Source organism: Miniopterus natalensis, chromosome 8 (genome assembly GCF_054644295.1).
Source record: "Miniopterus natalensis isolate mMinNat1 chromosome 8, mMinNat1.hap1, whole genome shotgun sequence".
NCBI lineage: Eukaryota > Metazoa > Chordata > Mammalia > Chiroptera > Miniopteridae > Miniopterus > Miniopterus natalensis.
Genome location: NC_142088.1, coordinates 4746385 through 4761486, shown reverse-complemented (window position 1 = coordinate 4761486; position 15102 = coordinate 4746385). Strand labels below are relative to the sequence as shown.

The 15102-nt window shown below is 52.0% G+C and overlaps 2 protein-coding genes across 2 annotated transcripts; both read left to right on the top strand.

The window, feature by feature from the left end:
* Positions 1 to 3258: 3258 nt before the first annotated feature.
* On the top strand, positions 3259 to 4176 carry LOC148092546 (uncharacterized). Its single transcript, XM_087819963.1, has one exon. It carries the CDS (start codon positions 3259 to 3261, stop codon positions 4174 to 4176), a length of 918 nt encoding a protein of 305 aa, XP_087676089.1.
* Positions 4177 to 7998: 3822 nt separating this feature from the next.
* On the top strand, positions 7999 to 14248 carry SPATA3 (spermatogenesis associated 3). Its single transcript, XM_016204620.2, has 4 exons — positions 7999 to 8099; positions 8211 to 8410; positions 11731 to 11905; positions 14143 to 14248. The coding sequence occupies exons 1-4, from the start codon at positions 7999 to 8001 to the stop codon at positions 14246 to 14248; spliced, it is 582 nt and encodes a 193-aa protein (XP_016060106.2).
* Positions 14249 to 15102: the final 854 nt, after the last annotated feature.

The window sequence follows — 15102 nt, the reverse complement described above, 5'->3', positions numbered from 1 at the left end:
CCATTTCTTTATGAAGTGGAGTTCCTCCAATAGATGGAACAGAGATTAGAGATGGTAATTATATCAGTCATCTATTGCTATGTAACAAATTACGCCAAAACTTAGTGGCATAAAACAATATTATCTCACATTCTTTATGAGGGTCAGAAATTAGTGAGCAGCTGAGCTGAGTAGTCTACTGTGGGCTCTTTCATCAGGTTGCAGTCATCTGAAAGATTGGCTGGGGCTGAAAGCTTTTAAGACGGCTCCCTCAGTGGCTGTTGGAAGGATGCCTCAGCTCCTTGCATGTCGACCCTTCCAAAGGGCAACTGGCTCACCCTAGACAGAGTGACCCAAGAGAGCAAACTAGATGCCTCAATGTCTTTTTTACCGAGCCCTTTGGAGCTATGCACCCATATTACCTATTTAAATAATTTTTCAAAATAAATAAAAATTACCCATAACATTACTTAGGTTGGTCTACTTCAGAAGTTTCCAAGCATTATCAGCAAAATCCTTTCCTGAAATAAAATTTTCCAGAGAATCACAGTATAGCTACCAGATACAACAGCAAGTGGCTCCAATGGGCGCAAGGCCTGGGGACCATCTCTGCACCTCTTCTTCCTCAGGGTATAAGCCTCTGGACTCAATCTTTTATCTGAGCAGGGACTTCCTGACTTTCCATAGCTGGAAATAAGAGCTTTTATGAGATTTAAAATGGTAAAGAGACTACTCTCCCTTCCTCCCAGAGTCCTTTCTTTTCAGTGTCCCTTCCTTAGGAAAACATTCAATTTTATAATTTTTTTAGTATGAAAGTTACAAACCTTCAAAGGAAGAAAGGAAAGATTAGTCATTTAATTTGAACAGTTTATTCCCAATCTTTATTCACTGTGCCCTTAAAACTGTGTACACAGAATGCTATGCAACCCGAGTGCCTAAAACAAATGGGGGTCTTGTCCTATCCCCCCACCCTTCCCCTTCCTTCCCTATACACCCCCCACCCCACTCAGGATTAGCCTCAGAAGCCCTTTAGACAGAAGGTCAGCCCCACCTCTCAGTCTCAGGTTGCTGTAGCACTTACTATGCCCTGGTGGTCACCTACAATTTGCAGCCAGTCAGGCCTGGGTTTAGATCCCAGACCTACTACTTAATGATTGAATTTGCACAAGTCACTTAACCTGTCTGAGCCTTGGTTTCTGCATCTGAAACTTGGGGACAGTGCCCTCACCATTGCTGGGCTGCAGTAAAGATGACATATGTAAAAACCCAGCACACAGAAGGGCCCCAATTAATGGCCTCTTGCCAATACGGGACTCCCGCCTTTACCTGCTTTTCCCAGGCTTCCTGGCCTGGGGCTCCTGGAACGTTAGCAGGATTCTGGTTGACAGCTTGCTTTTCAGAGTCTTTAATTTTTATATTTTTCAAAATAATTTTTTTAAACTTAGTTAAATGCCCTGGCAGGTTTGGCTCAGTAGTTGGAGCGTAGGCCTGCGGACTAAAGGGTCTCGGGTTCCATTCCTGGTCAAGGACACATACCCAGGTTGCAGGCTCAATCCCCAGCCCCAGTCAGAGCATGTGCCAGAGGCAACCAATCAATGCGTCTCTCTCTCATCGATGTTTCTCTCTGTCTCTCCCCCTCCCTTCTCTCCACTCTCAATTAAAAAAACAAAACAAAAAACAATGGAAAAAGATCCTCAAGTGAGGATTAATAAAAAACAACAAAAAAACTTAGTTAAGTTCATTTTTTTTTAAATTAGCAAAGGGAAAAAATTTCCCCACCATTGTGTTCACAGTCACTGAGGCTGTTCTGGGTACTCTGTCCCACCTCCCCAGGGCTCCGCTCACCTCACGTGCTGGGCAGATAAGGACTTTTAATCCGTTTTGCTTTGTTTTCCTGAAGATCGTTCCTGTAGGTACTTCAACAAGCCTCCGGTACCCTGTGAAATAGTAGAAAATATATATTGGCCTCTGCCCCCTGTTCCTGCGACAGAGCTCTGAAACCCTTGTAATTTCCTAAGTGATAAGAGCACTAGGAGCATCTTTTGTTCTAATATTTGGCCTTTGACTCCTTCCTGACACACAGCTCCTAAGTCCCTTGGAATTTCCTGGGCGATAGGAGTGACTTTTGTTCTGAGGCAACTCTGGCTGGGCTCCTGGTCACCAGAAAGACCAAGCCATGATGAGAAGCTTAGAATTTTCAGCTCTACCCCCGTCCTCCAGAGGCGGGGCTCGAAATGGAGTTAATAAGTGATCATACTTCTGTGAAAATCCCAATAGTATGGGGTTTGGAGACCTTCCAGGTTGGTGAACTCAGGTGCGGGCAGAGTGGTGACCTGGAGAGGGCATGGACGCGCCGAGCCCCTTCACACATACCTCGCCTTATGTATCTTTTCCATCTGGTGGTTCGTCTGTATCCTTTATCTTATCCTTTTATAAGAAACTGGTAAATAGTAAGTAAACTGTTTTTCCTGAGTTCTAGGAGCCACTCTAGCAAATTAATGGAACCTGAGGAGGGGGTCATGGGAACCCCCAATTTCTAGCAGATGGGTGAGAATCACAGCTAGACTTGTGATTGGTCTGTGACCCGAGGGGGGGAGGGGGTCTTTTGGGACTCAGCCCTTAACCTGTGGGACCTGCTGCTTTCTCCAAGTAGATAGTGTCAGAATTCAGTTAAATTTTAGGCCTCCCCAAAGTGTCAGCGATGATATGTTCTGTGTGAGTAGTAAGGGAGAAACATGGGAGAGAAAGACTGGTTTTCAAATGCACACCCACAGAAAAAAGGAATACCCCCAAACCATCTCCTGCAGTCCCATCGCTTTCAGTAGCCCAGGGCCCTGGGCAGTGGGCTGAGCCTGGATGGAGCCTGTCTCCCAGGCTGCTGCGGTTTAGAACCAGCCTTCGCCCCTCATTACTAGCCCGGTGGTCCAGGTGCAGGGAGCATCCGGGTCCACTGCTTTTTAAATGTCCTGGTTCCACAAAAAATCTATTTTACTTGGAGACTTAGACATAACAGTCCATCCAAGGGATGAAAGGATGTGTCCTTTTGACACCAAGGAACCTACAAAATGATAGAGAAACGAAACACATCCAGCATTAGGCCAGCGCCCCAAGGCCACTTCCCTATGTTGGAAGGTTTCCAAGAAATAGCGGGCAGAGACCCTCGGTGGCCACAGGAAGAGGTAGGGCGCAGGGGTATTGTGACATGCTCCGGGGAAGGGCAGCTTTCCCGCTTGGCCAAGGGAGGCCTGGGCTCAGAGGTGCAAGGGAGCCGGACCGGACATGGAGCCCCCCGGGGCGCCGCAGGACGGGCGGGCCCCGCCGCAGCCACAGGCGGCCACCCAGGCCATCGAGGGCCACGGCCAGGTGCTGCTGCTGGGCGAGCTCTGGCAGGACGCGCGCTTCCTGACCCTGCAGGACATTCTGGAGCAGACCCTGGCCAGCGGGCCCGCCGGGCCCTCCTCCACCCGGGCCACCAGCGGTCACAGCAGCTCCAGCAAGGGCTCCAGGCGGTGTCTCAAGCGCCCCTGCGACAGCTCTTTGAAAGGCACCGACGGCCCCGCCGCCGGCCCCGCTGCGAAGTCCAAGCGCCCCGCCCAGAGGCCGCCTATCCACAGGCTCCAGGCTGAGGACCTGCGCGAGTGCGAGCTCGAGGCCGCGTGGGGCTCGGCCGGTGCGCCCGGGGCCCCGGGGCCGGAGGATCGCGCGGCGGGCTGCCCGGAGCCGCCGGCGGCGCGGGAGCGCGCGGAGCCGGGCGCGCGCCTGCTCCTGGTGCTGTGCCGCGCGTCGGTGCTGCGCTCGCAGCTGCCGCGCCTGCAGCTGCTCCTGCAGCAGGTGCACGCGCGGCACCGCCGCCCGCCCGCCGCGCTCGTGGGCATCGTGGTGCAGCCCGCGCGCGACGAGGAGGCGGAGGCGCGGCGCCGCATGGAGACCCTGCTCCGCAGCGCCTTCGCGCCGCGCGGCCGCGCCGTGGAGGTGCACACGGCCGTGTTCAGCCCCAGCCGGCCCGAGGGCGCCCTGGACGTGCGGCGCGCAGCCAGCCGAGCGCACAATGTCGCGGCGCGGGGCTGCGTCCCCCTCGTGGAGCGAGGGACTCAGACGGATGGTGAGGGGCCTGAAGGCGCGGGGTGGGAGCCCCAGGCTGCCACCGACGTCCCCAGGGTGGGAAACTTCAAATACGGAGGGAGGCCTGGGCCCTGACCCCGCTGGTCCCAGCAGTGGACAGGTCCCTAATGTCATGGTCCCGCTCCTGGCGCTTCCACACACTGTTTGGGTGAAGGTGAACTAGGTTTCTGTCCCCAGGGGTGCTGGCTGGGATAATTTTGGGTCAAAAGTGTTCGAATTCGTTTAATTTGTTGCTACATTTCCCACCCACCCACGTGCCCCTTTACCCCCTTGCTCAGGACTGGGAATCAGCCCTTGTAAGGGACAGATTTGGGAGTTTGCAGGCCCCAGGCCCAGCCCCTCCTCTCCAGGCCCACTTGGTCCTTGCTTGGTTCCCCAATCTCCTCGCCCAAGGGAGCCACAATTCCAGCAAAGCAGCCTCTGTGAGCCGGGCACTGTGCTAAGCTTTCACCTCTACTCCTCACAACCTCAGCAAGGTACTGGCTAAGAGCAGCTGGCACACTGTACAATTCTTACAGCCCTCGTGGCCCTTCCTGTGGAGGAATCCAGGCCTGTGGCCCCAGAGGGGTAACCTGTGGGCCTAAGGGCCCAGGGCAGCAGGCTCTTAAATGAGCACCAAGTGCCTTCTGTGGCCAGGAGCCCCTCGGGGCAGCGTGGGGAAGAAGGAAGTGCTCTGTGCAGGGTGGTCCAGCTGGGTTACTGAAGGCTCTGCCACTGCCCTGCTGGAAGCCAGAGCTAGTTGTCCCCTCTGTGGGCTAGCTGCCCTCCTCACATGTGGGGGCCAAGGCCAGTGTCTGTGTTAACATCGAGTTCTCAGATGTTAGCTTCAAGACAAGTGTTGACTCGCCTGTTCTCAGATGTTAGCTTCAGGACAAGTGTTGACGCGCTTATTCTGGGTGCCCAGGATGCTCCCAGAAGGCCAGAACCACTAGGGACGGTCTGGTCAGGACCTTATGCTGATGACCTAACTTTGCATGCCCTTAGACTCTTCTCACTCTCCTAGATAATCCTCAAGATTTTCCCATGGTTGCCAAGCCTGGTTAGGGAAGCCTTTGACTATGGACTGCTCTAACTGCGATCCTCAGCCAAGGCCAGAAAACCCTAGACCACCTTTGAAAACAACCCCTTAGTAATGCGGTCTCTGAGGTGCCTTGTCCCCCGTCATCCATGCCCACCCTGTGGTCAAACAGTTTCCCGCTTTCTTTGTCTGCTTTCTACTCTCACCTTCGAGCAGCTTACATTGAGCTCTTTCTCTGGACATTGGCCCTTCGCAGTCTCCACAGTGTGGGAGTGGGGACCGCCACAGAGGACAAGGGTAGACGCCCTTCTAACACCATGCAGAATGGGATCTGGGCTCTGAGAGGGAGAGGTGGCTTCCAGTTGGAGATCCTGAGAAAGGCTTTACGAGTTGATGGGTCCACTGGAGATGGATCTGGTTGATGGGAAGTGTCCTGACATGGAGGTGGGGGTGGGGGACTGCATGGAGGGGGAAGGGCTTCCACAATGCAGGGAAGTCACCAGATTTCCAGTGCTCATGGCTGGCTAGCTAGAGCTAGACTCGGCAGCATCAGCCGGGGACAGTGGGCTGTGACTGTGCGATAAAGGAGTCAGGCTTCAGGCTAGGAAAGTGCTCCAGCCAGAAGGCAGAGAGCATGAGAGATGTCCTAGCAAAGAACTATGACAGTGCCATTCTTCATTGTCCTTCTGGCCCAACCTGGTACTCCACCAGTGCCCTCCCCTGCTTCTTCAGACCACCCTTACTAAGGAACCCACACATATTTTCTCTACTGCCATAGAAAAACTCCCACTCCTCCCAAAGCCTGGCCCTCTGTGTTTCTTCCATTGCTCTCCTGGGGAACAGGGACCTGCTTTCTGTGCCCTTTTTGGCTCCTTGGTGTGAAATTAAATGCTTCTTTCATTCCTACCAGGACATTCTACCCCTGTGGGTCTACACCCATTTAATTAATTTAAACCAGTGGTTCTCAACCAGGGGCAATTCCCTCTCTCTCTCTCTCTCTCACACACACACACACACACACTGACATTTACCAACATCTGTAGATATTTTTGGTTTCACAACTTGGAAGGAGCAGTAGTTGCCACTGGCATCTTGCGGGCAGAGGCCAGGGCTGTTGCTAAACTTCCTACAATGCTCAGGACAGCCCCAAGAACTATCTGGCCCAAATGTCAATAGGGCTGATTTAAACCAGGTTGAGTCCTGGCCGGTGTGGCTCAGTTGGTTGGGCGTTTTCCCATGCAGAGAGGTAGCCTGTTTGGTTCCCTTCAGGGCACATGCCCTGGTTGTGGGCTCAATCCCCACCCAGTAGGGGGCGTGCAGGAAGCAGCTGATCAATGTTCCTCTCCCTCTCTCTCTAAAATCAATAAAAACATATATATTAAATAAAACAAAAACGGGGGAAGAAAACAGGTTGAAACCCTCAGTCAAAATCCCGTTGGTGCCTGAAAATCCAGTTTTGTGGAGATAAATGCCTTAGGAGGAGTGACCTGTCTGCCAAATCTGGACAAGGTCCCTGACTGGGTTCCAGTCTCTGATTCTGAAGTGAGCCCCCGGAGGGATCCATTGCTCTTGACTTCAGGGAATTACCACCTTCTTGTAGCCTCACCTGCTCTCTGAATTTCCTCACACCCAGGTTCAACCCAATTCAACCCAGTGTATTGATCTGAGCTTCCCTTCGATGCCCCCGAGCTGTGTGACTTTGGAAAGTCATTTAACTTTGAACCTCAGCTTCTCTGCAGAAAGAGAATCAGCAAGGTCTTTTAGGCTCGAGAATCTCCAAAATATTTCCCGTCATTTCACAATTCACGTCAGGCCTGACCTTGTGTGGAGATTCCTCCTCGCCAGGTCTACCCTAAACCCTCTCCCGGGGCCGGGGTCACCCCTGACTCAGGGGCTGCCGGGGGAATACTCACCACCTCGCGGTGCACTGACGGCCGAAGCAGAGTCTTCTCACGTGAACAGATTTCATGTTGGAGTCAAAATGTGAAGCTTAAGGCTGTCTTTTTAAAATGTTTTTTCTCTCCCACCCTAAAAGGAAAATCACACTGTTGACTTGGACAAAGACTCATAATCTCCCAACTGAGCCAGTGGTTTGGGGTTCGAAACGTAGTCTGCTGTGGCTGGCCTAATGAAACCGAGAAAAATGTGGTTTTCCAGACAGCCGTTTCATGGTTAGGGGAAATGCTTTTGCCAAATGCAAGGGTTCTTATCGAAGTTGGGGATCCCCAGCCCCTTCCCGCAGTGGGGGAAGGCAGGTTGGGGAAGAGGTGGAAGCTAGTCTCTGAAGGTAATCTGGGGGGAAAGCTGAGATGGTAAGAGGCCTTGGGCTTTCCATGGACCCCCAAGTCTTCAAGAAAGTTACCTAAAACACAAAATGCATGGTGAAGCAGTGCTTTGGGTTTGGTTTTTGGCTTTCAGTTTTTCTGGTATGTGGAAACCAGTGACAGGGCTGAGCACCACAGCCAGGGTTTCTTAGAGCGAATGGATAGCTCTCGGGGGACCCAGGATACACCAGCAGGGAGGTGCCTGAAGGAGGCACTCCAGTTGCAGAATCGTGAGGGACCAGGTTGTCATGGGCTCCACGGCCAGGCTTAACCCAGGTTCTCCGGGGGTCTGACAGCTGCCCCCTGCCCATCCCAGTAGCTAGGGAAGGAGGACAGCAGCCTGGGCAGAGAAGGCTGTCCCCGGGGCACTGCCATAGGAGCCACCCTGGCGTTTGTGACCTCACAGGAGGGGTGTGGGTGACCTTCCTTTGTGGTGCCTCGGTCCAGCCCAAGGCCAGAGCGCTCCCCCAGGACAGAGGCAAACGGCCCCTCCAGGAGGGAGCCGGGAGGTTAGGCAGCTCCATGTAGGGCCACATCTAGGGCGGGAGACCCACCATGAAGAAAGGCAAAAAGAAGAAGCCAGAGTCCAAACACCGGGGCTCCACCTCACGGCACTGTAGCTCTGAGTCCACCCCCCAACAGCAGCAGAGCTCTGAGTCCACCCCCCAGCAGCCCAGCTCGGGGTCCACCCCCCAGCAGCCCAGCTTAGAGTCCACCCCACAGCAACTACTGAGCTCTGAGTCCATCCCACAGCAGCCCAACTCGAGGTCCACCCCACAGCAGCCCAGCTCGGGGTCCGCCCCACAGCAGCCCAGCTTGAAGTCCACCCCACAACAGCCCAGCTCGGGGTCCATCGCACGGAGGCCTGTGCCCCCGGCCCTCCCAGCTCCCCAAGTCAGCCAGTCGGCTCAGGGCCTGCTGGCTCAGAACACCGGCACAAAAGCATCCCCTGGATCCAAGAAAGCAGGTGAGCAGGTTTCTAGCTCCACAGTCCTAGCCTTCCTGCTGCTGGAGCCCCAGGGTCACCCCGAAAGCTGGTTCTTACTGGGCAGTGACGCATGGTTAACGTGTATTCTGGAACTGTGCTTGCGGAGCGTGAGGATTTTCGGCTTTGTTTTTACCAGGAGACCAGGACTCCCGGGGGCTGTCATTCCTCACCATCCTGAGGCTCGCTGAAGAAGGCAGCCGCACATCCGTATTAACACCTAGCGTGGCTCTGTGGCATTTCTCGCTCATTAGAAATCAGGGTGATGTGTGTGGCTGCTCAAAAATAAAAACCAAGGATGCGTTGATAAAATTACATGGTTTAGGACCAGGGAGGTGGCCATTCTGCTCTACTCTGTCCTCATTAGGCTATCCTCGAATGCTATAAAAGATACCTACAATCTAATCCAAAGAAGAAAGGCCAGGTTGATGTGAGATGAGAGAAGCAGGGGGAGGCAAGAGCCACTTGGTGTTTGAGATTTGATAAGAGAAGTTGGAGGAAATCTGTCAGGGGGAAGATGTGAGTAGACTTTTTCCACATTGTCCTCAGATGTCTAAGGGCCCACGGAGAGAGTTGCCAGTAAAATACAGGACACCCAGTTAAATGTGAATTTCAGATAAACAACAAATAACTTTTTTAATTAAAAAAATTATTTTAGTGTTAGTGTGTCCCAAATATTGCAAGGGCATCCTGTGTTTTTATTTGCTAAATCTGGCAACCTTACCTATGGAAGACAGAGGGAGATTTCTCTCCTCAACATTAAAAAATCTCCAACAATCAGCTCTGTCTGACAAAGAAATGGCCGTCCAGGAAAAGTGGTCCCCCATCTTCTTGAGTAGCCACAGTCTGAATGAGCATTGGATTGTGTAGAAGAAATTCAAGTGGAGTTCAAGAGGTGGGCTGGTTAAAACTACTACTAATAATAATGGTAATAGCTAACTAACATCATCACCAAGCATTTACTGTGGACCCAGCATTCAGCTCAGCCGTCTATGTTAATTTTCTCATTTAACAACTCTATGAAGGACATACTACTATCACCATCTCCGTTTTATAGATGGGGAAACTGAGGCTCAAAGAAATCAAACAACTCACTCTCAAGCAGGCACTGGTAGCACTGAGGGGAACCTCAGTCTATTCTGACTCCACAATCCTTGCTCTTAACTGTAGCCCCAACCTTCTGATCCCAAGAGGTGTAGTGGTCTCCCCTGGAGGAAAACCACCCTTCTCTGAGCTTCTCCTGGATCTACCGTGAGCCAGTGTCCATGGCTCTGTGGTCCTGAGCAGGCCATACTCCCCAGGCCACAGCGTATCCCTTTGGGATAATGTGGACATAAAATAAACAAGAGGTGTGCGTATATCCAAGGTATCGCTGTGACATGATATTTCTGTGGGTAGGAATCAATCCGTTCTTAACATCTGAAAGCGGTTAAGATGTTAACCACTTATAATACATACAATTATACTAGGTATTGTATACATTATGATCATCCCCCACTGAGCTAAACATTTCTGGATTGTGGCCTTTAGAACTGGTATCTGTAGAAAACAAAACTTGACATTCCCAAACCTTTTAGTGAATGCATGTTACTCACCCCCATAGGGATTTCTACTTATGGAGGTGGCAGAGCAGGAAATGGTGGTGGTTCTGCAGTGGTTCTGATGGACTCCTCCTCTCCTGCCAAAGGAATGTTCTCCCTTTGAGCCAGAATGGGAAGGAATGTTGGCTATTAGTGACAGGGGCCTTGAAATAAAGGATGCCATTTCCTACAATCTGAATCTTCTGTATGCAGAAAATACTGTAGCTCAAGAAAATACAAGTCCTCCACTATAATCAAAAGATGGACATTGACAAGTTTTGGTGAGGCTGTGGAGAAATCGGGAGCTTCGCACACCACTGGGGGGAGGTAAACGGTGCTGCTGCTGTGGGAAAGTCTGGCAGTTCCTTGAAGGGTTAACCACGAGGTTACCATAGGGCCCAGCAAGTCTGCTCCTGGGTAGATGCCCAAGAGAATTAAAAACATGTCTACACAAAAACTTGTACACGAATGTTCACAGCAGCATTACTCAGGATAGCCCAAAAGCGGAGCCAACTCAATGTCCATCAGCTAGTGAGTGGATAAACAGCCATGCAATGAAATACTATTTGGCAATAAAAAGAGTCAATATGCTGATACATGCTACAACATGGACCGCCCTCAAAAACAGTAGGCTAAGTGAAAGAAGCCAGTCCCCAAAAGCCTACATGTTGTAGGATTCCATTTCTGAAATGTCCAGAATAAGCAAATCTATTGCCAGGACCTGGGAAGAGTGGGGTATAGGCAATGACTGCTAATGGGCACGGGGTTTCCTCGGTGGGAAATGAATGTATTCTGGAATTAGATAGTGATGATAGTTGCACGCCTTTGTGAATATACTAAAAACCACTGAACACATTAAAGGGGCGAATTTTATGGTATGGGAATTATATGTCCTCTTCAAAAAAAAATTCAACTAGAAACAGGAAAAAAGATAAATTCTTGCCTTTAGAATCTCTTCCTTCCCCAGTCCAGGAAAAGTATCCATCGCGGGCAAATCTAGTCAAGAAGTGTGCTGAGACTGCCCAGGCTGACCACTGGCTTCATGGACCTCTGGTTGGAAGAATCCACAGTTCCCTCAGGAAGCCAAGGTGGAAGTAGCTGCGAGGGGAGGCAATTATGTGCCAGAAATCATCTTAAACAGCAGAGGGCTATCTCTGAGTCCCGCTGGGATCCACTACACAGGACAGAAATGGAGATAAGTTAGGGAAAGTCTTCCAAGGACAGTAAACTGGAGCAGCAGTTGTCATCTGGATGAACCAGTGAACCCCACAAAAATGAGACGTGGCAGCTCCAAGTGCGGGAATCATGGTGCCACCTCCCTCGGCAGGGCAGTCATCGGCTGCCACCACTTCCTCCAAATTCCGCAGAGAGAGCAATGAATCGAGGGTTAGAAATCCTGAATTGAGGCCCACTTCTTGGATCGTAGGTCATGTCCTTCTGAGCCTCAGTTTCCTCATTTGTAAACTGAGAATAACAATATTCCGCCTCACAGGATTGTTCTCACAATTAAAGGAGACGCGTGAGATGTGAAGCTCGGAGCACCGTGAGGGGCAAAACCTCTGCATCATTGTTTTGATTGTGCCCAGGTCGCAGCAATCTGCGATACGCCAGTTTCCCACGCCCTTCGTTTCTCTCCGTGTCTTCCTGGCTGTCCCCGAGCCTCCTGGAGGCCGGGCGGGGGCGGAGGGGGTCCCTCACCTCTCTCTCTTTCTGTCCACCCAGGGCCTCCGACTCGGGCGGGCCCGCGCCCCTTCTGTTCCTGTACCACTTGCCCCGGCAGCTCTACCTGCTGGCGTCGCCTGGGCTTGTGCCACAGCCGCATCTTCGACGTCCTCCTGCCTCGGGTCTGGCTGACCGTGTCAGGGAGAGGATTCCCAAACCTCCTCACCTTCTACAGGTTCTGGAGCACGCGGAGGGCTGGGCCCGCGGGGCGTCCGGGTCCCAGGGCCAGGCTCTGCCCCGGATCCTTTTGCGGTCATGTGTAACTTCCTCTTGGGAATCCTAGGCCAAAAGGAAAGCCTCTCCCTCCGGTGGCCACAACCTAAGGTTTGGCACCAGCCCTTTCTGATCAGACCCATGGCACCCTCCTTTCTCAGAACACGGCCCCTCACAGCCCTTCATAAATGCCGCGTGACTCAGAGCTTTGTGACTAAATGTTCTGTTTGGGCGTCCGTCTCCTTCCGTGGCCCACACCCCAGCTGAGAGCTTTAGATTCTTTTCTTTTTAAAAACACACACACATGTTTTTATTGATTTCAGAGAGAGGAAGGGAGAGGGAGAGAGAGAGAGAGATAGAAGCATCAATGATGAGAGAGTCCTTGATCGGCTGCCCTCTGCACACCTTCTCCTGGGGATCGAGCCCACAACCTGGGCATGTGCCCTGACCGGGAATCAAACCGTGACCTCCTGGTTCATAGGTCGATGCTCAACCACTGAGCCACACCAGCTGGGCGAGCTTTAGGTTCTTGACCTGCATCTGAATTTCCCCTGGAATTTAGTCACAAATACTGACTGTAGCTCACATGCCCCTTTGGTAATAGCAAGACCTCGACCCATGCAGAGGATCTCAGGCTATTTCTAATAGCCCCAACAGGGAACAATACCCCCAGGCCGGTCTGTCCATGGCAGGGCACCCCCTGCCCCCAGCATCATCTGAAGTTCTGCCCTTCTTTGCCTTTTCCTAGAAACCACCAGGTGGAACCTTTTCCTGTGATGCCAGGCTGTATTCCAGGGCTGGGAGAAGGGCCTCTGCCCACCCCTGGCTCTGGGCCCACTACAGCTCTGCTTGTACTCAGGGTCTTACAAATGCCCAGGGAAGAGGTCTTCCAATTGGCTATGTCATACCCCTGACCCAGGAACAGAGCCCACCCATCCCCTACCTTCCTCCTGCCCCTCTTCCCAGCCCCTCCCCCTCTCCTGCCTATCCTTGAAAAGCACCATCTCTTAGACCTATGAAGAAAAACAAACAGATACCCAGGTGTGTTGGAAAAACATGCCTAGAGCTAAAAAATACTCTATAACCTGGTAAGTCCCTGTCAAGGAAGGGCCTGCCCCCCCCCAACACACACACACTCATTAACTGTCTTCCAACACACTTAGTATTTCTGTCCACCTGGTGCCAAGTTGTGCCATGGATTCATATCACTTTAAAACCAACAAGTAGGAAAACCTAATCTGCACAGGATGCTAGGTACTAAGAGGGAAACAGAACAGGGAACTTTATCCTTAAAAACTGTACAGCCTGCATGGTAAGCTAAGACATGCCCATTGAGAAACTAAGATGCGAGCCAGGTGATCTGTGTCCCATAGGAGATGTTCAAAGAACTTCAGGAAAAGAGATGCTCGCTCCTAAACTGGGGTCCAGGCAAACCATGTAGTGTCAATCATATCCGAGCTGAGTCTGAAAGGACCTTAAGATCCTCTATGGCTTATTTTAAAGGGAGAGCATTCTAGATGGAGGAAAAGGCAAGTGCAAGGCTCAGAATTAGGAGAGTGGAGGGGAAGGGGCAGGGATCCAGTCTGGCGGGGGTAAGACATATTCTGTGCCAATTTTAGCACCTGCTTCCATAATCTTTCCATTTCTCAGTGGAGCGGAATGCTGCCTCTCGGCTGCAAATACACATTCACGTTACATAAGAGCCACTACTTGAATGGGATTTCTGTCGAAATGGTTATCGCATAGGTGAAAGCCTTCCTCACAATGGTTATCATGCTCATATGTCTTCCTTGCCTTCGTGGTGGGTGTAATATGCGCTTCCTCGGATTCTTGGTCCCCAAATGGAGCTACCTGGTAGTACCTCCTCCACAGGGCCATTGTGAGGCTCGAGGAGACACGGGGTGTGAGGTGCTCAGCACAGGGCCTGGCACACGGGGGCTTTGACCAGCTTTGTGACCTGGCTCCCTGAGTGTCCCGGGGAGTTGGCATCCCAGGCCAGCCCATCCTCAGATCCTTGGGTCCTGTGGTAGGGTGTTATTGGCAGGGGTGGGGGGAGTTGTGTTCCCTTGAGAGGAGGGTTGGTAACAGGGAGATGGGTATTCCTGCAATCCTGAGGGGACCCTCAATCTTCCCTTTCCCATAGACAGGCACTAGAGCCCAACTTTCTCCAACCTGTGGGCTTTCTACTTTGCTTCACAGACGATCTACCAGGAAACACTCCAGTCATCGTAATTCCCATGCTCCAAGCTCTCGGGACTGTGGCTGCAGCTCTGGGAGCCCTGGCAGCTGCCTACTTCGTCATTGAATCCTTGTGAACAAACCCCCAGGCTCATGGCCCAGCAGGTAAGTGGACCCTCTTGATGCCCACTGACCTTGGCAGAAGGAGCCCTTGGGCCCCCTGACTTGCCAGCCCTACGCACAGGGCTGATGGAGTGCCTGTCCCTTCTCTGGGGGGGGAGAGAGGTCTGCACTTTCTTCCTGCCTAGCAAGCTTTTTCCCTTTCCCTGTACCACACCCCACAGCCTCTCGCCGGGAGCTTGAGGACTGAGTGAGCTCTCCTGGACTCAGAGTGGTCTGACGTGGCTCTCTCAAGCAGCCCTGTGAATATTAGATTCATTATTGGGATTGTCAGGACAGAGCTCCCGCCCAGCTGGTGTGGCTCAGCAGCTGAGCGTCATCTCAAGCACCAAAGGTCACGGTTCCATTTTCCGCTCAGAGCACATGCCCAGGTTGCAGGCTCAGTCCCAGCAGGGGGCATGCAGAGGCAGCTGATCCGTGATTCTCTCTCATCATTGATGTTTCTATCTCTCTCTCCCTCTCCCTTCCTCTCTCTATAAAAAAATCAATACAAACATATATATTAAAAAAAAAAATGGCAGAGTTCCCCAAACCCCCACTGACCTGGGATGGTTCTCCTAGTCACAGATACCAGACAGGAGGAAATTGAAGAGGTGAGGGCAGAGGTTCCCACCCTTCTTGGGGCCTTTCCTTGGAACTTGCTTCGTGCCTAGAAAGCTTTTTTCCTTTCCCAACATTTCAGGTCCTACCTGTCCTTCATGGCCTAGTCCTATTTCTTCCATAAAGCCTTCCTCCCACACTGCACCTCCAGTGATGTCTCCCACCTGTGTCATCACTGTCTCCAGCCCAGTCCATCCTGTA

Coding starts and splice junctions, on each gene's coding strand:
- SPATA3 (XM_016204620.2), top strand. CDS start 7,999: ATGAAGAAAGGCAAAAAGAAGAAGCCAGAGTCCAAACACCGGGGCTCC. Junction 8,411..11,730: donor CCCTGGATCCAAGAAAGCAG/GTGAGCAGGTTT, acceptor CTGTCCACCCAG/GGCCTCCGACTCGGGCGGGC. Junction 11,906..14,142: donor AACCTCCTCACCTTCTACAG/GTTCTGGAGCAC, acceptor TTTGCTTCACAG/ACGATCTACCAGGAAACACT.
- LOC148092546 (XM_087819963.1), top strand. CDS start 3,259: ATGGAGCCCCCCGGGGCGCCGCAGGACGGGCGGGCCCCGCCGCAGCCA.